This window comes from Abrus precatorius, unplaced genomic scaffold (genome assembly GCF_003935025.1).
Source record: "Abrus precatorius isolate BTA unplaced genomic scaffold, Abrus_2018 Scaffold7, whole genome shotgun sequence".
Classification (NCBI taxonomy): domain Eukaryota; kingdom Viridiplantae; phylum Streptophyta; class Magnoliopsida; order Fabales; family Fabaceae; genus Abrus; species Abrus precatorius.
The window spans coordinates 11,495,710-11,519,894 of NW_020874417.1; the positions used below are offsets into that span (position 1 = coordinate 11,495,710).

Here is a 24,185-nt window from a genome sequence, read left to right on the forward strand (position 1 = left end):
CTTCACCTTCTTAACCTGCACAAACATTTTCTCTAGAGGTAGATCCTCCTATGATGTCAAACAGTCAATTTTTTCTTAGACCCTTTACCCCATATCACAGTATGCACATTTAGATCTCATCAGCTTCCATGCACACACACATACACTCATATATACATGTACTACCATGCAGGATTTTGTGATTGAGTAGTTAATTCAATCATTGTTTCTGCTGAAGTTCCTTAGTTCATTGTGACTAATTCACATAAAGACACTCACTTACAAATACTAAAACAAAGAGAACATAAAGAAAACATATTTTATTGATATGGCAACAGAAGTGGATGTGGAAGATATTGTGAGGTCAATGGGTGATGGAAAGAAGAGTTTTTCATCACCCAGCAAGGAAAATTGGGCCTCAACAAGCTTTCATGAAGGAATGAGTGGGCCAAGTGATGTGTTTCAGAGATGTGGAAGGGAAATAGATGAAGAGGAGGAGCTCAAGTGGGCAGCTTTGGAGAGGCTTCCAACATATGATAGGATGAGGAAATGCATTCTCAAGCAAGTTCTTGATAATGGTAATGTTAACTATGAAGAGGTTGACATCACCAAGCTTGGAGTGCAGGAAAAGAAGCATCTTCTTGAGAGCATATTAAGGACTGTTGAAGAAGACAATGAGAATTTTCTCCAAAGGATGAGGGGCAGGATTGATAGGTAGGCTTTTTAAAATGTTTTCATTCTTAGCGTCTTATTTTCAAGCCCAAATTTCATTTACTGGTTTAATCAATTTTGCCTTGGATTTTGCTTTTGTGTTTGCTAGATTCCACTAACCGGTTTTTTAATGTTTTGTTTGCTTGTTATCAGGGTAGGAATTGAGATTCCCAAGATTGAAGTCAGGTTTGAGCATTTATCAATCGAAGGAGATGCTTATGTTGGAACCAGGGCACTGCCAACACTACTCAATTCTACTCTGAATGTAATACAGGTATATTCAACAAACTAGGGTTATTTTTATAAGTCCTTAGTTTTGAAATGAAAAAGAAAAAGATTAATCTTTTAGTCGCTTCTCTTTATTTTTTATTTTGATTTAATTTTCTAGCTGTAGTTTATTTTAATCCTCTATCTTTTAAATCAAATAAGAGTTTTTCGTTATTTACTGTTTTTTGTTGTAAAATAAACGTCTGTCTTCTTAGTCCTCGCCCTCTTTCTCTGTACCATTTGTTATGTGGTTGGCAACAAACATCATCATTCATGTTCAAAGCCACATTACATAGTACCCAATTGTGAAACCTTGTTCATTCCATTCCTGCAACCTTGTTCTCCCAAACACCCTATGTTACCACACACATAACCACCCACACAAAATCAGCATCACTGCCTTAGTCCAACAAAGCCAACATCCTAGATTCACCATCAATCTCGCATCCTCACCCTACAGCCCACTCCAACTATTATTATGAATGTGTGTAAATATTATTTAATATGCCTATTTTAAATATAATTTATTAATAAATTTAACAATAAAATTTAGATGCTTTACCTGTAATTTTAAAAATATATTTTATATATTTTTAGATTAATTGTGATTCTTTTAATATTTTAAAGATTAAAAAATTTAACTTTTTTTTAACTAAACTATCAACCTCACTATTTATTTATATGAAATTATTCATATAAAATTAAAAGATTGTTTTATGTTTAAGAGAGCGTATAGATCCTCTCAAACAGTAAATTTTACTTAAAATTTATTGAAATAAACTATAAATATCTTGTTTTAAAAATTATATTAATTTAATTAAAATAAAAAATAACTTATAAAAGCCGTATCATAGCTATTTTTCATAAAATGTTAAGTAAAATACAATAATATGTCAGCTTTATTAATAATAGAGTTAGAAGGAGGTAGTAAGAAATTCCTATTTAATTGCATTTAAAAGTTAAAGAATTAGAACAAAATAAAAGTAGTTATAAAGCTAAATTAAAATAAAAAAAATAAAATTAAAGAATTAAACTATTATTTTTATATTTAAAAGATGTCTTTAATGTCATGTATGTTTAGATTGTTTAGTTGAAATTATAGTTAGGAATTTCTATTTAATTTTGAAAAATTTCAATTATTAAGTGAAAATATTAATCCTCATATTTGAACTAAATTTAGATCAGTTAAAATAATTATAAACTAAATTAAATATCATATGTCTATGAACGAAATTAGTTTTGGGGGATCTCACTTATTTTTCCTTCTGGTAAATTAGTGACGCAATAAAGTAAACTTTACAGCTCCATTATTTGTCATAATTTTTTTTTGTCCTGTTTTGTTTCCATTTCATTTAAACTATAATAATTGATGCAAGTAAAGATAGTATTTCGGCTATTTATTTTATACAAAATTGAAAAAAAAGATAGGATGAAATGTGAGAAGATACGTTTAATTAAATACTTATATTAATTAATACTATTTTTTTTATATAATGTTAGAATAACCAATTTCTCTGTTGAATAATTAATTTATATTTTATAATTATGTATATAAATTTCATATAATTTGATATTTATTTATATTTTAAATATATATTACACATTAACATAAAATAATGCAATAAAATACTTATTAATTTTACTTTTGTATAAACTTTATAAAGTTGATAAAAACCTTAAATTAATCGTTAGATTAATTAATTTTACATTTTATAAAAAATTATTGAATGATGTAAATGTTAAAATTTAACTCATGGTATGAATAAATACTCTCTCTCTCTCTCTAGTAAAAGTACTTCAAAAACATTACTTATGAATTTTTATTGTATTTTTTATTATTTTTAATTAATTAATTTTATAACCAAAGGCATTCATTAAGAAGACTAGTTTTATGCTTTTTGGCAAACATGTTGGTGAATATGCTTTGCATGATGTGGCTCTGCATTTTTTATAAGGTATTGATGAATGATCTTATATCCTTCATGTTTGTTGCAAGTAGGGAGCTCTGGGATATCTCAAGCTATTGTCATACAATAAAAGGGTTGTCAAAATTCTCGAAGATGTCAGTGGAATTGTAAAACCATCAAGGTACTTAATTAGTGGTGCCATGTGTGAGTTGGACAACTTTATAATCTGCACCTGCTAGTAATTTCTCCAAACTCACTGTGATCACCACTTAAATTTCCTATTGCTATTATGTAAATGCATATTTTTTTCAATTTATTTAAAATAAATATTTTGTCAGCAAATTATTTAGATAAGTTTTTATAAAAGGTGATTATTTATTTGAAAATAATCAGATTCAAACATATAAATATTGAGAGATGATTTTACAGCATTTGGTTAGAGAGATTCAAAGGAGAGGTAAAATAGAGAATTTTTGTAAGTTATTTATATTTGATTTAAAATTTTAGAAGAAAAGGGATATAATTAAAATTATTTCACGCTCAATTTTTACACCCCTCCAAAATTAGAGAAAAAAATTAAACTAAATAAAAAATTTATAATTTATTTATTTTTGTTTTTTATATTAAAACCCTTCGCTTCTTCTGAATCAAAGACTGCTTTAGGTGCAGGAGACAATGGCAGCAATTACTAAAATAGAAATTACTTTCTAAAAATGCAATTGTGGTACATAGTTGATACTTTTTGTGACCAGATTTTATTTTATTTCTCTCTTCAGAATGACTCTGCTTTTGGGACCTCCAGGGTCAGGAAAAACTACACTCTTGCAGGCACTTGCTGGAAAAATGGACAAGGATCTACGGGTTATTCATCCTCTTCCTTGTTTTTAAGAATAATAAAAAGCAAATGAATTTCTGAAAATGTTCAGGGAGCAAAGAAAAATCATAATATTTTGTTAACTTCAATTATGATATTAAGAATAAGAATGATTATGAATTGTATAATACTTTTACCTACATAATTTTAGACATTTTATTTAACATAATTGATTGCACTAGTGTCCTAAACTGAAAAATTTTGTCAATCTTGAGTATGTTCACATTTATGGCAATTATTTTTTGCATTTCAGACCACTTAATGGTTTATACATAGTTTAGTAACAAAATCCAAACCAATAACATGCCAAAAAAAAAAAAAACTAAAACAAAAAATTCAACATTTAACTCATTGAGAAAATTTCTCAACAGGCATCAGGAAGAGTCACTTACTGTGGTCATGAATTATCAGAGTTTGTTCCTCAAAGAACATGTGCTTACATTAGTCAGCATGATCTTCACTATGGAGAGATGACACTGAGAGAGACACTTGACTTCTCCGGACGCTGCTTGGGAGTTGGAACAAGGTATGATCTGCTAACTGAGTTGTCAAGAAGGGAATTAATAGAAGGCATTAAACCAGATCGTGAGATAGATGGTTTCATGAAAGCCACAGCCATGGAAGGCCAAGAAACAACTCTTGTTACAGATTACATTCTGAAGGTTTTGTGATGCTGTTTCTTTTAAACCATTTTCCATTCTAGTCAATAGGGTGATTCTAATTTGTTTCATGTAATTTTTTTCTAAATAATGCAATAGATTCTTGGATTGGAAATATGTGCTGATGTTTTGGTGGGAGATGAAATGAGAAGGGGCATATCTGGTGGACAGAAGAAGCGTTTAACTACTGGTATGTGGACATGGAATGTCACTCAAAGAGTGTCTTGATACATGCATGTATCTTTACAGATGAGTAATGAGCATTTTAAGACTTTATTATGTTTAGTTCTTTACAAATCCTTCACAGATATATGTGCTCTCTTGCAAGTCATTGGATAACAAATTGGTTCTACTATAATTTAAGAAGCATGGACACGTCAAAATTGTAGCCGTGTCGTGTTGTACCTGTGTCAAACATGCACTTATGTTGGATATTATATGGATACTTTGAATACACCTAACTATATTTTATAATTTTTTACTTCTATTCCTTTAAACTTATATACTAATACATGAAGGAACATCACAATGATTAGATGAATTGCAGCATTTTATTATGTTTACAATGACTCATTCATTTTTAAACCCCCAAATTTTTCTTGACTTAAGATTTGCATCTTATGCTAGTTTTATATTAATTTTAGTCTTGACTTTTCCTGATTTCGAAAATATGTCATATCTTCGTGTCTATGTTGTACTGTATTTGTGTCCCATGTCATATTTGCACTTCTAGACTAAATTTTTTTGAATGGTCAAGATGATTATACCGTGGAGTTTGAAAGGAAAAGTGTCCGTGTAGTATCAGTTATCCTTATAGAATCATCCATTTTCTCAGCTCTCATTAACAGAAACTTACATAAATTGAATGCAGGTGAGATGTTGGTGGGACCAGCAAAAGCCCTCTTTATGGATGAGATTTCAACTGGTTTGGATAGTTCCACAACCTTCCAAATTGTCAGGTTTATGAGGCAGATGGTCCATATAATGGATGTTACTATGATAATCTCTCTTCTGCAACCTGCACCAGAAACATATAACCTTTTTGATGACATAATATTACTTTCAGAAGGTAAGATTATATACCAAGGTCCCCGTGAGAGCATTCTGCACTTCTTTGAAAGTGTGGGCTTCAAATGCCCAGAAAGGAAAGGAGTTGCAGACTTTTTACAGGAGGTAACTTCCAGAAAGGACCAAGAACAGTACTGGTTCAGAAGGGACATACCTTACCGGTATGTCAGCGTGCCTGAGTTTGTAGTACATTTCAACAATTACAGCATTGGTCAGCAATTTTATGAAGAGATTAAAGTTCCATTTGATCCTAATGAAACTCATCGCGCTGCATTAGTGAAGGAAAAGTATGGAATCTCCAAATGGGAACTTTTCAAGGCATGCTTTTCAAGAGAGTGGCTCTTGATGAAGCGCAACTATTTTGTATATATATTCAAGACCTCTCAGATTATGATAATGGCTATGATCACCATGACAGTATTTTTTAGAACAGAAATGAAGCATGGTCAACTTCAAGATGCAGGAAAATTCTATGGTGCACTATTTTTCAGTCTCATCAATGTAATGTTCAATGGAGTGGCAGAGCTTTCAATTACCCTTAATAGACTGCCTGTTTTCTTCAAGCAAAGAGATTTCCTGTTTTATCCAGCATGGGCTTTTGCATTGCCCATCTGGGTCCTCAGAGTTCCTCTTTCTCTATTGGAGTCAGGATTATGGATCATCCTCACTTATTATACTATTGGCTTTGCTCCTGCAGCTAGTAGGTATGAGAATGCAATCTGTAGATAATGAGTTTCTCAATAACGTAGAAATGAAATAATTGGTATACTCTTAGATCATTCTTTACTTCTTAGTTTTATTGACTTGCATATTTGTTAAATGATGTATATAAAAACCTTTTATAGGTTTTTTCGTCAATTATTGGCATTCTTCTGTGTGAATCAAATGGCTCTATCGCTATTCCGCTTTATTGCTGCAATTGGAAGAACAAAAGTTGTGGCCAACACACTTGGTTCCTTCACACTTTTAATTGTTTTCGTCTTAAGTGGATTTACTGTTTCAAGAAGTAAGTGACTATTTCTCTTTATACCACCGGTACTATACTCTAAAGAAATACTTTAATATTAAATGAGATTTTCAATGTTTCTAGTGAAATTGTATAGTTTAACCCCTCTCTCCGTGTATAGATGACATTAAACCATGGATGATATGGTGCTATTATAGTTCGCCAATGATGTATGGTCAGAATGCCATAGCCATCAATGAGTTCCTAGACAAAAGATGGAGTGCTGTAAGATCTTATAGTGTTTCTTTAATCTTAAAACACTACATCATTATTAGTTTATTGCTGATTCTTCACTTTTCACAGCCTAATAACGACACAAGAATTACTGAGCCCACAGTTGGGAAGGCTTTTCTCAAGGCCAGAGGCATATTTACAGAAGACTATTGGTACTGGATATCTGTGGGTGCCCTTATAGGATTTTCTCTCCTGTTCAACATTTGTTTCATTCTGGCTCTAACTTTTTTGAATCGTAAGTTTCAATACTAATTTTTCTCTGTGTTACATGTACAAGACTTTGTTTCTTAATTTGTTCTAAGGTCTTTCCAACAACAAAAGCTTTTTCCGATAAGGTGGGGTTAAGCTACATGGATCAAATGACACCATAATATCTTATCATAAATGATGTCTATAGACAAATCATTTAAATCTATATACTTATTAACAGTTGAACCTATAATTTTTCTTGATCTCTCTCTCTCCACCTCCTAAAATGTTTGTAATAGAAGAAAAAAAATTAGAAGAGAATAGTATACGTGGAAGATTAGAAAAATACCTATTTTAAACATAACAAGAAGGAAAAGAGCCAAATAGAAAGCCACATCAAGAGAACAAAGCCACCAATCCTGATGCATGGCAAACACTGATCATTTGGAAAATGCATCTAATAAAACCTACCTCTGATAATGCTTCGAAAACAAATTGCAGCATTTGGAAACACCAAATCTATCATAGTGAAAGAGGAAGAGCAAAAGAAAAGCACATCTGCATCATCCTCAGTGGAAAAAATGCCAACAGCAATTACAAAGCAGAATTCATCTTCCACTGCTAAATGGTTTGAAGGTAATACTTGATTTTCTATGCAAATAAACAGTATAAGCAACTGTCCACAATGAGATCATCAACAAAACAACATTTATATTTTATGTAAAATACTTTATAGCCTCTAGTCAGAAGAAATGTCATTCCTATCCTAAATAAAGTTTCTATATATAGATTGTCTACCTGTTTCTCCAGGGTGCCACATCTTGAAATGGTTGTATGATCTATGGATTGTTGTGTTAGTATTAGTAATGTATATTTACTCAAAGCTCTCTTTGAAATAAACACAAAGATAATTGCAATTATTACAGGTATTGATATGGAAGTAAGAAACACAGCACATATCTCAATTACTACAGCTTCAGAGAATGCAAAATCCAAAAAGGGAATGGTGTTGCCCTTTCGACCTCTGTCCCTTGCTTTTGAAAATGTGAATTATTACATTGATATGCCACATGTAAATTCCAATTTCCTTCTCCTGTACCATTTTATTCTTATCCATAATTTCTTCCTTATAGATAAAATTTACATAATTTTTTTACCATTTTCTTCGACATGTATACTTTTCTGGGTGTGCCAAATATCATCCACAAAGAGATACATGAATTGTTAATGTTGTATTACTTAAATCTAATCTTACTCATTCATTATAATAGTATGGTCAAGATTAACTTCTCTTATGAAAACATTCTCACCTATTAAGCTCTGTGTGTGTTTTACATGATAACAGCTTTGTGTAAGAAAAAATTCTAACTTGGAACTGTAAATTTAAAATTATTTTGAAACTATATTATTATTAGGAAATGAAGAAACAAGGAATTGAAGAGGATAGGCTCCAACTACTAAGAGATATAAGTGGTGCTTTCAGGCCAGGGATTTTAACAGCATTAGTTGGTGTAAGTGGTGCTGGAAAAACCACCTTGATGGATGTGCTTGCAGGAAGAAAAACTAGTGGTTATGTTGAGGGAAGCATCAGCATATCTGGTTATCCAAAAAACCAAGCAACTTTTGCTCAAATTAGTGGTTATTGTGAACAAAATGATATCCATTCTCCAAACATTACAGTCTATGAATCGCTTCTGTTTTCTGCTTGGTTGCGTCTCAGTAAGGAGGTTACTAATGAAACACGAAAGGTATGCTTTTGTTCTAACCAATTCTCATTTTATACTTCATCTCACGGGCCCCTATGTCTGTCTATTTTGAAATAGGCCTAAATAAGTTATTGGAATCACAGGTTTTAATTTTACTATCTATAAAAATTTATTAATTTTTTGTTCCTAAAAATTACAGGTCACATGGTTATAGTCCTTGATGCATTTTTGTTAAATGTAAAGATTAAAACCCAATAAATATTTTATAGGGATTAAAACCAAAAATCATAACATTTCATTCAAGACCAATAACTTATTTAAACCTTTGAAATATGTATTGATAGTATCGACCTCCTTTGTCAGAAACTTGATGCCGTTCCATCTCACTAATTCACTTTCACTTTTTTCTTCAAGGACAAGCATGATGTAGGGTTCAAATACCAACAGTGTATATGCATGTGTTAGTCATCCAATATGAAAAAAAAAAAATGGGGCTGACATGCTAGGGATCCTATAGCTTCTTAAATTGAAACAAACTAGGTCTTGTTCCCAATTTCAGATGGCATAACTGTATATATGTTCAAGTTTCAGCATTAAATCTTTCAGGACTTCCATGAGTTTAGGGGGTTTCTGAATTAATACATGTAGAACATTTCTATAAACTAACCAGATATGAAATTATGAACAGCCTGGGGCAATTTGTAGAGTATAAACAGACTGGTAGAAGATTCAACTGTTCAGGTGCATATAGATGCTGTGTAGTATGACTCCCCCTTTATAGTTTAGTTTACTGGTTCTAGCAGTTAGCTATGATCAATCAATATATTATTTATCTCTTAAAATAAAAATAAAAATAAAAATGGTAGTTTATGTTTAATATAACTAAATACCAGCTGCAAGATATCTGAAAAATAGGTTAAATCTGTATATTATTTCATTGAGACATTATACAGATATATACAGCAGGCCTACTTATTTTAGAAAACATAAGAACTCCCTATTCTATTCTAGGATCCCTTGAATTTAAGGGCCCAACCAACGATGATGCAGTATGACCTTTTCTTTGTTAGTCATCACAACTTCTGATTTGAAGGAGTGAGAAATTCTGTTTTGGCTAGACAGACTTGGATCTTCAAGAAAGTAAAGGTGGTTCCATTCTCTAGCATGTCCAATCGTCCTTCCCAGATCCTTGTCCTGAAAAATACAATGATTGTTGTGGAAAATAACATTACATGACAGGTCCTTTGTGAGTTTTTGTATAGTAACTAGGTTGGTGGATAGTTTTGGGACATGGAGGACATTTTTCAAGATTAGTGAGGGGTTGATCTGGACATTTCCATGACCGGCTGCAGTTATAAGGTTCTGTTAGCTATGGCAATTTTTTTATTACTGGAATTTGGGAAATATGAGAAGAGTTTGGCTAATGGTGTCACGTGGTCGGTGGCTCTGGAGTATGGCAAGGAACATGCACTTGTAGGTTTCTCCAATTTGCTCAGAAAGGTTCTCAGCCTTTCTATCTCATCTTGGTTGAGGTGTGTAGTAGTTTCAGCATGAACAGCAGCTTCATATTTGCTTTCTTCACCTTTTGGAGGTTTCTCATGCAGTTTCCGCATTTGTTTCGAGTATGGCGAGGCTTATTACAATAGGTGCATCAAAGACCATCACCTTTCTTCTCTGTTTGTGTGGATCCTCCTTTCATTTGTTCAGCCATCATAGCAAATTTTTCCATTGTTAGACTATCTAATATGAGACTCCTCCTACTCTCTTCACTTCTCACAATCACCACCACCTCATTGAAGCACAATACCTTTTGCTTCCCCAAAATTTGAACCCTAACTTGGTCCAATTCAGGATTCAGCCTAATAAGGAAGTCATACACCCTATCTTGTTCAATGTATTCCTTGAGAATTGCTGCATCCTTAGAACACTTGGTTTTTGTGACCCTATAATGGTCATGGTCCAATTCCATCCACAAAGATTTAAGCTAATTTGCATATTCAGTAACAGTCTTATTTCCTTGCATGCTGTCAAGGTTTTTTTATCTTTACTTCATATACTTGGGCAGCATCTTTGGCCTTAGAGTAGGTTTTCTCTACAACATCCTAGATCTCTCTTGCCGAATTAAGGAATATACAGGTGTCACTGATTTCTAGAATCATTGAATTCCAGAGCCATGCCATAATCATTAAATCTTCCTCATCCCATTTAGCAAACTTGGGATCCTCCTTCTTTGGTGCAGCCTCCGTCAAATGTCCTGACTTTCCTTTTCCCTTCAGCATTATGAGAACAAGCTGGGCACACTTCAAATAATTTCTTCCATTGAGTCTCTACATAAGGTGAATATTCTACAGTTGGAGATTGGATATCCCCTTTTTCTGAGGTTGGATTCACGACTTCCTCTTCTCTTAACATTATGGAAGACGAATCGCAGGGTCAACAGAGGCTGAGTGATGAAGGATGACAAATATGGGCAATTAGGGCACATAAGAAATAGTAGCAGAGAAAAAGAAAGTTGTGATACACAAAGAACATGCGAATGGCAAGGAAAGTGTGTGTCTAAAGCATAGAGAACGCAATAGCAATGTAGGTTGTCATCTTAGGTTTAATGCAGCAGCAATGTAGGCTGCCATCATAGGTTTATTGCAGCAGCAATGTAGGCTGTTGTCTAAAGGTAAAGGTTGCGCAGACAGAACCGTCTAGGTTGGGAGCTCTAATACATTTAAAGAATAGGTTAAATCTGTATATTATTTCATTGAGACATTGTACATATATATACAACAAACCTATTTATTTTAGGAAACATAATAACTTCCTATGCTATTCTAAGATTCCTCGAATCAGGGAATCTTTCCTAATTATACATTCTACATATCTGTACAGAAAATAAAAAATAAAAATAAAAATCTCCTAAATTATTATTTCCTAAAATTACTTGATTTCCCACAAGATCTAAGACAATTTTACAAGTTTTACATGCATTAAGGTTATCTCATGATAATGTTTTAGCTAACATAAAGAGAATTTGAGGTATTCTTTGTCAGCACAACAGTCATAATTCAGTGCAATCTGTAGGTATGTAACTATGACTGCTACTATGGTTTTATTTTGTTCTAATTGATTAAAAATTAGTTTATCTTTCCATCAATGTAGTTGTTCTTTTAATAAAATAGAATTCAGTAAGAGAAAGGAAATACAAGGCAGGACCTCCTTTTATAAAAATAAAATATAAGAGAGAACAGAAAAAGAAAATTGGAGAAAAACTAAAAAAGCAAAACATCATTGAATGGTACACTTCCAAAGAATTATTGTAATTATTTTACAAATATAATTCTTACCTTACAGATGTTCATTGAGGAAATTTTAGAGCTGGTGGAGCTCCAACCAGTGAGGCATTTTATAGTAGGCCTTCCTGGAATAGATGGCTTATCGACAGAGCAGAGAAAGAGGCTTACCATTGCTGTGGAATTGGTTGCAAATCCTTCCATTATTTTTATGGATGAGCCAACAACTGGTCTTGATGCTAGAGCTGCAGCAGTTGTTATGCGTACTGTTAGAAATACAGTAGATACAGGGAGAACTGTTGTCTGCACAATTCATCAACCAAGTATCGATATATTTGAAAATTTTGATGAGGTAAATATAAATATCTAGATTTTACAAATGAAAACTATTATTTTAGGAGTAAAACCTCTGCATTGGCCCTTAAAATTTTAAGTGTTGGTCAATTTAGTCCTTACTGTGTGAATGACATTTTGCAAAAACCAAGGACTAAAGGAGAGTTTTATAAAATCAAGGAATGACTGATGCTTACAATCTTGGGGACATGTAGGAGTTTACATTTTGAAATGGTTTAGAAGGCACAATACTCATCGTTGAACTACTTCTTGACTTCAGCTTCTTTTGATGAAGAGAGGTGGACAAGTGATATATGGTGGTCCTCTTGGTCAAAATTCCCAGAAGCTTATTGAGTACTTCGAGGTAAACCTCTACCATGATAGTATACAAATTCTTAAATTAGTAGTGTCAGTAGTCTTACTGATTGTATATATAACCTTTCTCAGGCTATAACTGGAGTTCCTAAGATTAAAGATGGATATAATCCATCCACATGGATGCTGGAGATCACTTCTCCTGTTGCTGAATCTCATCTTAATATAGACTTTGCAGAAGTATACACCAAGTCAGACCTTTACCAGTAAGTTCCACTCCTAGAGATTACTGCTTCTTTTTGCCCATATTTGTGTCAAATTTCTCATGATGTTTTAACATTTCCATACTTTGATAACCCTTTTGCAGAAATAACCAGGAACTTATTAAGGAACTATTTACACCACTACCTGGAACAAAGGAACTTTACTTTCCTTCTAAGTACTCACAATCCTTTGGTACTCAATGTAAAGCTTGCTTCTGGAAACAGTACTGCTCCTATTGGAGGAATCCACAGTATAATGCCATCAGATTCTTTATCACAATAGTCATTGGTGTCCTTTTTGGACTTATTTATTGGGACAAAGGAAATAAGACGTAAGTCCAGAAGTTTGTTGACAGTATTACAGTTCACCGGTGCCTGTTATCTTCTACATTGTTTCTAAAATAAATGGTGATATGTTTCTATCCAAGAGACCTTGTTATTATGCATCACAAGATTGCCCAAGACATTATTAGACATAGGAGTAGGACTAAGCTGGAAAGCCAGCTTAGGTAAGGAACCTCTTTGTTTGGGAACCTGAATGGTGTTAGCACTCCACCCACAAGAGACTTCCTAGTGAGGCCAGCACCCAGATGCATTTGCCTTGAGAAATTTGTTTACTATTGACCCTCTTGCTGCTTTAGTATATCATTATAGCCAATTGGGTACTTTGCTCCATTCTATAAAACCCCAGAAAGGAAGTGTTCATGACCTTGCTGGGAGCATGAATCTCTCTCCCCTTATTTTCAATAGGAAAAGCCACAAGATGTGGTGTGCTAGGCCTTGAATATGGACTTTCTCTTAAGAGTTGAAGATGTCTTCTTCCCGTGCTAGCAAATTGTATATAAGAGAGCTTGACAAGCTCCCCTTTAACAATTCTCTGAATGATTTGCTTTCCTTTTGCACTTGTGTTGAGAATTTTTTCATGTTCTCTTGTTCCCTTATATCCTTCTTTCTTACTCTCTAGGCATACTCCCAGTGCTGTAGGACCTGCCAACTTGCTTGGGGTGGTATACTACCACTCTACACCAATTTCATTTAACCAAACTCATGGTGGTCTACACTTTACATACTTCCACCAACTTAGCAAATTCCCAACAAACAATAAAAAATCCTTAGCTGGAAAACACAGGAACAATGAGAATCCTACTTGATATTGGATGATATCTCCTACTGAGTTCTCTAATCCAGATAAGAAAGTAATAAAAAAAAAAGAGGAACAAAAACAACAGAATTGCAAAATAGAAATAGCTGTCTAAATCAACAGTGCCTTGGGCAGAAGTATTCTTAGAAAGATTCATCTTGGTACTCTTTGTAGCTGCAGGCAATCGATATCTTGCTTTCCTTATCTAATAAAGAATCAATGAAAAATTTAATTGTGTCCATGATAAAGTTATTTTAACACACATCATTTCTGCAGGCAGAAGGAACAAGACTTGTTGAACCTCCTTGGAGCCATGTATGCATCTGTTTTTTTCCTTGGAGCCTCCAACACTAGCTCTGTGCAACCTGTTGTTGCAATAGAAAGAACAGTTCTCTACCGTGAAAGAGCTGCAGGAATGTACTCAGAACTGCCTTATGCAATTGGTCAGGTAGCTAAGAGAGCATATATCAAAGTAACTAATAAAAGTCACATAATTCATTATAAAAGCACTGTGTTGCAGGTAGCTATTGAAGTAATCTATGTTGCAATCCAAAGTCTAGCATATTCCATTATCCTCTACTGGATGATTGGGTTTGAACCAAGTGTTGAAAATTTCTTGTGGTTCTACTACTTCATATTCATGTCCTTTATGTACTTCACACTGTATGGAATGATGACTGTAGCTCTGACACCAAATCATCAAATTGCTGCAATTGTTATGTCGTTCTTCATCAGTTTCTGGAATCTGTTCTCTGGTTTTGTTATCCAAAGAGCGGTATGTATGTGTATCACAGAAATGGTCAAATACATTTCTCTGCACCCTGGAATAGCACAAATGGATAGTACATAGTAGGCTGCATTATTGAATTCAAATAGAATGGTTCATAAAGTCACTGCACCTATTCATAATATTGAGCACGTACACAGCCAACAGCAAACATACTGTATACAGTTTCGACATAGGTTGACATCAATGGATCAACAATGATCCTTAGTGGCAAGAATCAGTCCATTGAAAATATTCAAAATTTCAATTGATCATTTAAATGTAGGGTAGGCATGTTAATTCATTGCCTTTTTTTGGTGAAATTAAAAGTTACATTTCACTTTTTGTGCAGCAAATTCCAATATGGTGGAGGTGGTATTATTGGGCATCCCCTGTGGCTTGGACTATCTATGGATTGGTGACATCCCAAGTGGGTTACAAAAATAGCCCAATAGAGGTTCCTGGCTTTAGATCAATGACAGTAAAAGATTACATTGAGAGGATGTTGGGCTTTGAACATAACTTCCTTGGTGTTGTTGCATTAACACAAATTACCTTTGGCCTCATCTTCCTTTTTGTATTTGCATATGGCATCAAGTTCCTAAACTTCCAGAAAAGATGATGAATCAATCACACAGGAATGCAGAATAAAAACTCTTGTGCAAAATCAAATAGGTAAAATTATCTATAGAACAAAGCTGCAGAACTTGCAAAGAAGGAAGGTTTAGGCTGAGATAATCGCATATATTTCTGGAATTACCTAACGATGATGTCTCCGGTGGTGACTGGTGATAGTGATCGGTGACGATGGTGGCTGTAGCAACGGTTATAGCTGTGGTTATATACAGTTTGAAAACAAGCTAGAAGCGTTGGATCAACCTTTACGAGCGTTGGTTCACATTTCGTTACGTATGTTACTTTAATCACTTTGATTTAAGACGAGACTACTTAAATTTCATTTGTTTTGCATAGGATGATACATAATCCAACGTACGACTTCTTTTAATCTTAAATCTCAAGTTTAATAATTTTGATACAGCTGAGACTTGCATTTTAACTTTATTTTAATCAAAGCTTATTTGAGTTTTTTAATTATTATTTGAGTTTTTTTTTTTTTAATGTTACAAGTTTTTTTTTCTATTTTAACTTTATTTTTTTTAGGTTTAGTCCTTTCTTTTTTTATTTATTTGTTTACATTTAAGCTTTGATATCGAATTAAGTATCAATCGGATCCAAAATTGACACAGTTAATGGCTTTTAGATTTAAGTAATTTATTTATCTAAAATGTTTTAGGTAATAAAAATTCATGATCTCTTATATTTTTTGTTGTTTTTATATCATTCAAATGAACACTCTGCAGCTTTAAAATCTATAATTTCGCTTATAGTTTTTATTAAAATGAAGCCCTAACAACTTTTGTTTCAACCATAGATATCTTGCTAAAATAACTTAATAAACTTGGTATAAATTATAAAATTAAAGTCTCCCGAGTCCATAATGCATTCGAATGATGAACACACAGCATAATAAACAGAAGAAAATGTTAAGAAACTCTCAAGTTTTATCAAAAGTTAAAGTTTAACTGATTTTACAGCAACAAAAATAGCGAAAAGCAAAAATATCTAGTCGAAATTTATGTAGGTCTTGTTTCTTCAATTTAGCATGAATTCATACTTAATAATGAATCTTCAAGAACTAAATTGATGGAAAAGAAATCTCAAACACTATCAAAAGCATTTTAAATTGTCAAGGACCTGATGATCATTAAATATTATAGAAAGTTGTATGAACAAAAATTTGCACCCAGAGTAAGGAGATACTGTAGGATAAGCAAGTGTAATAAAGTACAAAAATAAGTGCTACAAAATTGTTAAAATGACATAAACATAATTCAATCAAGATAATTGTAACCCCACCAAAAGCATTGAACACTAAGCTACCCCAGTTAGAGGGTTTAAACACGATTATACTCTCTCTCATCAGCTTTGATACTGTCATTAGAGCAGATGAGGTGACTAAAATATTAAAGATCTTCATTAATGAACCACAAGGAAATCATATAGGTAAACTTAATATTACATTCAATCTAAAACTTTAAGATATTAGGTTAGCTATTTTTTCATTTGTATATTGCTCAACTAATTTCCAATTTTTAATCAATGTAAAATTTCTTTACTCACGCTCACTGTCTCAACACATTCACCCGAGTTAGACTTAGATCCCAACCTTGGCCTGACCCAACCCCATGTTTTTGTTTTTCCACTTTTGAAAAAATATATAGTTTTAAATATTGTAATCAAAAGCATCCGAAATATTGTTACTCTTTTGGTGTTATGGATCTTATAGTTGACTACCCTATAAATATTTTCTAGCTCTGCTGTGGTAGGAACTACACAAAAAGTAAGAAGTGATCTTTCAGCAATACCCGGCAAATCTTTAGCACTAGTGGCAACCAGACTTTAGTTGAATCATCAAGGATCACCCATAGTTCAACATCTGAAGGCCTAGGCATTTATTTTCCAAGAATAAAATAGGTTTCCTAATAACTTTGACACTTGACTCAAAGCTCATTATTGTCTATAAATTCTTAGCATAGAAATTAGGATTACAATAATGCATATGTTGGGAAAATACTCCTTTTATTGCTTGACACCATACAAGGTATAAACACAACATAAGCAACATGAGACAAAAACATGGCTATTTAAATATACTCAAGAAATGATTAGCTAGTGCTTAACAGTCAACACAAGGGGTTAAATTCTATTAAGTCTCAATGGTGCATATTGCATATATTCTCTGGCACTCAACACGTTTTGTTTCTTTTAGCACCAAATGTTAAGCTCAATCAGAATCAGATGATGATGAATTAAAATGTTTGGGTTTGGGAGCTTCTTTCTCTTTCTTATTTCCCTTCTTCCCATGCAACTCTGCTATGTGGTGGCTTTGGTGATGCTCAGTGAAGAAATCTGAGATATCCAAGTGCACACCTGGATCATTGGCTTGGTAACTACCACCAAGCATTACTGAGTTGTTGATGGCTTGGAAATTGCTGTTAACATAGGTGCTCAATGTCTCAGGCTCATCACCATGAGAAGTTGTGTCTGATTTTTCATCCAATGCACTTTTCATAGTGGCACCATTGTTGTTTCCTGCAAGGGTGATCATGCTCAAACCATGTTCCTCATCATTCTCCAAATGGTGGGTTGGGCCTGATTTGTGAAAATCCTTGACACGGTGAGTAATGGCAGAGACCATGTTCCTAATATCTCTATCCAATTCCTTGTGTTTTTCTCCTTCAGCAGATGGGGAATGACTTGGCCGCACTGGTGAAGGCATGTTCATTAAGGTGAGTGAATGAAGATATTCACTTATGGTAATTGTGTGGTTTATATTTGGGTCTGATTTTGAGTTGAATATGAATGTGGTTGTGTTTATATAGGAGTTGTTGGTGCAAGGAATATAGTCAAATTCTTGTGGGGAATAAAGTAAATGGAATTACTTGAATGGCAATAAAAGGATATTTAATTTATTGATTCTAAACAGCAGAAAAAGCTGAAGAAGGATTGCTTGACATTGGGTTAGCCTATTATGCTTGCACAACACTTTGTGCTTTTGGTGCTATGATCACTGTGAAGGGAAAGAATTTTCAAGGGAGGAAGGTTGTTGTTGCAGTCTCAGATGGCTGAACCCATTGTCATTTAAAAAGACACAGACAAATGGGGCCATCTTTAGCATCCAAGTTTGACTTTTTGTTCATATTATCCTTTGGAATTTTCAACTAAATATATTCTCTTTCTAAAACAAGCACTTCCTACATGATTGGATTGATTTGTGATTGTCCTAGTTATTCTGATGGTCTAATTCAACTAATCCATTTGGTCAAGTTTTCTAAAATCTTTAAAACGTAGTTATAAAGTTTGTGTGTATATAAAACTTTGCCTTAGAAGGATATTTAAATAAATTAATAATGGTATGGTCTTATTATATTGTTTATATTAAGATAAGGGATATCTAGCTCAAGTTTTGGGCTCATAGACCAATTTACGACATAGTTAAGATAATTTACTTGTTTTTTTATTTATTTTGGTGGAACGTCATTATTTATATTAAAAGCTTACTCCAAAGCTCCTTCTATTATATGATCTAAACAATCGAAAATCTAGAATTAAACCTATTAGTCATGTACCAATTAATATATCGGTGTCTATAAGAAATTAAACAAATTAAAACTTAAATTACTTTAATTAGATAAGAATGTTTCCAACAAATCGATCATTAATTACTTCAAAAAAGAATAAAATTAATTTAAGCCATTCTTAATTGCAGCTAAGGCGTTATCTCTCACATCCATCGAGAATCTGATGCTTGTACTCGTTGCGTCAAGAGAAAATTTGGCATTGGTTTTGCATTCAAATTGCACTACATGTCAAGTCCACATGGTCCCGAACCATTCATTGGTTAGTAAAGTAAGGTGCATCTCATAACGGTCACTTAACACATCATTGTTACCCACCCCACCTTTGCAAGCTTCTGCCTTAAATCATTTTAGGTGACTTGACTTCTCTTCATTTTATTTACTTGTTTGTTATTTCCTTTGAAATAAAAATATATTAAAATTTAAAGAATGCTTATTATACACTCTTTTAACATTCTCTTCTCTTAATTACTAGTTAAAATTTATTAAAAATTACAAAAAGACGAAATAATCATTAAATTAGAAGTGAAAGAATGAAACACATTATTTTTATAATTTTTAATAAATTTTAAGTAATAACAAAGAGTGTGTTAAAAAAATACATTATTTAAAACCAAAGGTTCTGGACATTTGACAGTAATTTTTACCTTTTTCTTGTAGATCGTATGATATCACACAAATAATATAACCTAAAAAAGGCATTCGTAAAACGTGATTGTATTATTTTCCGTTGTGAAAATGTCAGTGAAATTCATGCTAAATGTGAAATGTGCATTGCTTTCAGAATCCACATAGAGACATAAGGGTAAACTTACTTGGATGTGTTTCCTAAAAGCTTCTGCAACAGGGAGTAAACTTGCTTTCATCAGCCTAACGAATACTTTTCAATTCTCCTTTCCTCCTCTCCCATCAAATAAGGCTGAAAATTAGCATGTAGTGAAAAAATTGGAGCAGTTATATTTTACATGGTACAACAGTAACATGGAAACCCTTGCCGAATTAGGACACCCAAGTTAATGACAATCATAAATGTATCAGGAAAAAGAAGCTAGCGCAACCCTCATTTCTGGTGGAAGACACAGGTGTTAGAGTAAATTTTTCCATCCTTAGTATGGCTTGCTGTAAAGCCCAAGCAAAGGTTTCTCCCTCTCCTGTACTCTTTTCCTTGCAGCCTCTCTTGCTTTGAGAGCTGCTTTTTCTTCATCGGATATAACCTTGGATTTTTCATCAGTTCTTTTCCTCTTTCCAACCGCAAGAGATGAAGGTGCGGCTTTCACATTTCTCATGGGATTCAGAGTTGTTGTAAAAACTGGTCCAGGTGAAGATTTGTTCGCTTTATTTTCATCTGATTTGGATTGTGAAGTTGACAAGGCCTTCTTCACAGCTGGTCCATTGTGCCCAGCAATAGATGTAAAGTGAGGGGAGGCATATGCTTCTTCCTGTGTCGCCCATTTTCCTGTTGAAATTTCTTTAGGTAAGTATGCCATCCAATATCAACATAATATAAATATATAATATATGTAAAATGACAATTTGAACCCTCATACCGATGGCATCTGAATAGTAAAATGCAGACTTGGGATCATAGTAAAATCCATTTGTTTTATGGTAGAAATAGCCTGAATTGCTGTCAAACTCCCATTCTACAAAACCATGCAGCAAAAATCAGTTTTGAGATGCAAATCAACACAGCAATTACATAATACACTGACAATGGCACTGAAATGTCTACTGTGAGTAGATCCAAGGAGTCAAAATTGATATCCTTACCTTTGTTTGAAAAAGTTAGAAAAACAGATAAATTGTGATCCTTACGTTATATTTAAACACATATATATGCCGAAAATAAGATAAGTAAGACAATAAAGCCACATGGTTTTTTAAAACACATTTGTACGTTGGGTTTGTGTCAAGAGTCAATGCCCGAAGCTACATGTATATTTTGTCAGATCATGCTCCTTTGCAGTTGAAAAAATAAATGCAGAGAGCCTGACCTTAACTTTATTTGTTTTATGTTAAAAAGTTAAAGTTATATATTTTTTTTTTTAAATTCAGCCCTTAGATATATTAAATACAGGAGGTGCAATTGAAAATAAAACTGCAAGTGATCCATTCCCATATTTTTTCCACACCGAACAGGAACAAAAATTTACCTTATGCTGCCTACACAAATAAGTCTGAATAACCAATAAAATGAATAGTTTCAGAAAAGAAATTTCAAATTCTTTTAAGCGTAAAAATTGAACATTGTAGTTATTAGACATATTGTGCTCTTTCAATGAACCTAGTATGAGAAGCCAGAATATCATCTAGATTTCAATATTTTCTTGTCTTTGTACATCCACGGTACGTACCAAAATGAAAGTGGGGACCAATTTTAAGCCTTCAGATTTGATATTCAAGTCCTTTAAAAAAATTCCAACATTTTAATGGAAGAAGGAAACTATCTAGACCACAAATTTTGTGATGACAATTTCCAATGCTCAATAAGTAGTTTCTCATTTCCTCTTACAAAGTAAACTCTTTAACTGCAGCTTGCTGGGCAAATACTTATAAAGTAAGACTTATCTGGCATAACCAATTATAAAGGCCAACTCCCACCACTTTGTACAAAAAAAAAGAAAACTGGAATTTTATGAGTACAATAACTACTGATTACCTTAGGAGAGAAATGTGGCCCAAGAACTTTTCTCTGTAATGCTTTGAAAGACCACATAATGTAAGTAATTTCAGGAAACATGCTATCCTAATTGAGTTGACTCATAAGGTCATTTTTCTCTGTAGAGGATACTAATTTATTCCTCTATACTACAGTACATGGTCTAAACAGAATTTGAACGTCAAAACATCTATCAGACAATGCAAATGCAAATTAATTACAAATTAGAACTCTATCAATAGAAATAAATAGAAGTTTATACTTACAACCTTGGGCATCCAATTCATTCGATTCTCTGGCTTCCTCAAACTTTGCTTTATCCTTTTGATAGCTACGCTGTGCTTTCTGCATTACAATACACAGAAATAGATAAAGCAAAATTTATATATATCTTATCTTTGTGTGTAAATGTGTGCGCAACTGCAATGTACAAAATAACTATTTACCAAAAGTTAAGCACTGGGTAAATTTCCTGCAACTTCCATTCATTCCCAATGAATGAATACAGTCAACATTTTGCTCGCTCCCTTGGGGAATCCAAGACATATAAGGCCAAGTCTTTTATTTGGATAAAAGCCAAGAGTACTGATGGAAAAATACATTTTGACACTCTCATTTGAATACTTTTGACCATTGATAGTGTTTGCTAGCATTCCTCTAAAACCAATAATATGAGCATTGAGTTATCAGGAAAGGTCTACTCATTTATTCTAACATTGTAAGGCAGTCATTGTTATCAAGAAGAATTTGTTTGAATTTGTAAGAACCACTTATGGTCTCTGACTTTGGAGCAGTTCATTTCAAAACTTTAATAGGCCGTGAGAAACCATGAATAATTTTCGAAGTACAAAGAATGCAGCATCAATATTAGTGACACAAAATAAGGATAAAACCCTTACTGCTTCAATTTGCTCAAGGGCACGAGCTGTTTCTTTCTGTTCTTTCTCCTTGGCAATATTCTCTTTTCTCATAGCAGCCAGCCTCTTGGCAACATTATCTTTATGACGTTGACCAAGCTCATGATTTCTGATGCTTGAAGGGTTGTTTGATATATAAATTTTGCAAAAGTCGCACCATTTGTTGCCCTGGCTGACCCAGTACTGAAAACCATAGAAAAAAGAGTAAATGAACAAAAGCCACCGACATCGAAGTGCATCCAAACAATTAGTCACAACCAATAAGTCTACATTCCATATACCAGAAAATTGTACAAATTGCTACATCTCAAAGACCCACCTTGGCTTCCTTCTCTAATGATGATATGAAAGCAAAGAGAAACCCAACTGTTCTTTTTAAATTTAGCAAATGTTTGGTATAGAAAATTATGAAGGGAATAAGTGCTTATTTTTCAAAACCTCTTTTGAAAGTAAAAAATAAGCTAAACTAACAATCACTTAGGCTTTGTTTGGGTGGGTGGAGGGAGAGGAGGGCAATTTTTTTATTTTTAAATTAAAAGAATTATAAATAATTTATGATAATAAATAAATGATGTATCCATTATGATTATGCTAATTTATCAAATATCAATTTATATCTTTAATTATCAAATTAAAATATAATGTTTTCCTTCCCCTCCCCTTCTCTCCAAAACCCCCTTCCCATATATTAGTGATCGCCTACCTTCTGATTCCGGATATATTATTAGAAAGCAAAACATTTTCACATTAATTTGGATTTTAAGCGTCAGAACTGATATACCATAATAGACCTACCTAACCTTGGACAAAAATTTCTTCGATTTTCTTCTTCTGGGGTTTCGATTATGAACGCCCAAGCAAAGAAAATATCATATAATTTGTGTACAGGAATACAAAATGTAAATATCATTGGAATAATTAGGGGAAGTATGTAATATAAAATTGAGGTTAACGAAGTGTTTACCTCAGTCATGGCAGCAAATTAGGGTTGGCAATAGGATGCTATGAAGACGCCGCAAGAATTCAAATTGAATTGAAGCTGAGAAGAGGGAAACAAGGTAGTTCGCGTTCGTTTTTGCTATCAAGTGCACCCAAAATTCTTCAAATTTCAAAACCCTCCTAAAAGCAAAGCAGAAGTTTTCCGAATCAAAACAATGTCAAAGACTTCATGAGAGACGTTGTTGGGAGCTTCTTGTGTATCTATGTTTTTTTTTTTTTTTTTCCGAATTTCCAAAGATCGAAACACCCCACACACAAGAGTAAAAGCCCATCAGCAGGCCCAGGAGGTAATAGTAATCCCATGATAGAACTACATTACAAATTGGCTTAGATAGATTTAAATAATAATTTAATTAAAAAAACGAGGTTGGAATAAAATTGGATGATTCAATTTTTATATTTTTATTTTAAATTTATTTTAAAATTAATAAATACATTATTATATAATAAAATAAGAGTAAAGATCAAATTCCTTTAAAAATAATTTTTTTTAGATTTATTTTAAAGTATTTTTGGAAAATAAAATATTGCTTGCATCTCCATGAATGCATAGAGTAATGCAAAGAGAGTGATTGTTGAAAAAGCAATCATGTATTTTGTAATTTGCATGTTAATTAATTAGAGAAGGTAAAATTAGATTAAAAAATTAATTTTGTTTTGATGTTCTAAAATAACAAATAAATTGAGACAAAATAAAAAAACTAAAGAAACA

At 33.0% G+C, this 24,185-nt stretch overlaps 3 protein-coding genes across 4 annotated transcripts; 1 reads left to right on the plus strand and 2 right to left on the minus strand.

Moving 5' to 3' along the window:
* Window positions 1-307: 307 nt before the first annotated feature.
* On the plus strand, window positions 308-15,403 carry LOC113871477 (pleiotropic drug resistance protein 2-like). Its single transcript, XM_027508574.1, has 20 exons — window positions 308-693; window positions 844-964; window positions 2,957-3,045; window positions 3,641-3,725; window positions 4,110-4,400; window positions 4,497-4,587; window positions 5,269-6,169; window positions 6,311-6,471; window positions 6,593-6,696; window positions 6,775-6,940; window positions 7,396-7,530; window positions 7,821-7,966; window positions 8,310-8,642; window positions 11,943-12,233; window positions 12,495-12,578; window positions 12,662-12,795; window positions 12,897-13,124; window positions 14,210-14,381; window positions 14,454-14,708; window positions 15,052-15,403. The coding sequence occupies exons 1-20, from the start codon at window positions 308-310 to the stop codon at window positions 15,319-15,321; spliced, it is 4,443 nt and encodes a 1,480-aa protein (XP_027364375.1). The 3' UTR covers window positions 15,322-15,403.
* LOC113871165 (zinc finger protein ZOP1) lies at window positions 9,507-23,687 on the minus strand. Of its 2 annotated transcripts, XR_003505765.1 has the most exons (7): window positions 23,439-23,687; window positions 22,457-22,657; window positions 21,827-21,902; window positions 20,446-20,541; window positions 19,714-20,354; window positions 11,936-12,126; window positions 9,507-11,043 (listed from the first exon to the last, which is right to left on the minus strand). XR_003505765.1 is itself a non-coding variant. In XM_027508030.1 (5 exons), the coding sequence occupies exons 1-5, from the start codon at window positions 23,445-23,447 to the stop codon at window positions 20,005-20,007; spliced, it is 732 nt and encodes a 243-aa protein (XP_027363831.1). In that variant the 5' UTR covers window positions 23,448-23,687; the 3' UTR covers window positions 19,654-20,004. The 2 variants fall into 2 exon arrangements, 1 of the variants encoding a protein (XP_027363831.1); XM_027508030.1 differs by lacking the exons at window positions 9,507-11,043; window positions 11,936-12,126 and having other exon boundaries at window positions 19,654-20,354.
* On the minus strand, window positions 15,852-18,622 carry LOC113871166. Its single transcript, XM_027508031.1, has one exon. It carries the CDS (start codon window positions 18,043-18,045, stop codon window positions 17,545-17,547), a length of 501 nt encoding a protein of 166 aa, XP_027363832.1. The 5' UTR covers window positions 18,046-18,622; the 3' UTR covers window positions 15,852-17,544.
* Window positions 23,688-24,185: the final 498 nt, after the last annotated feature.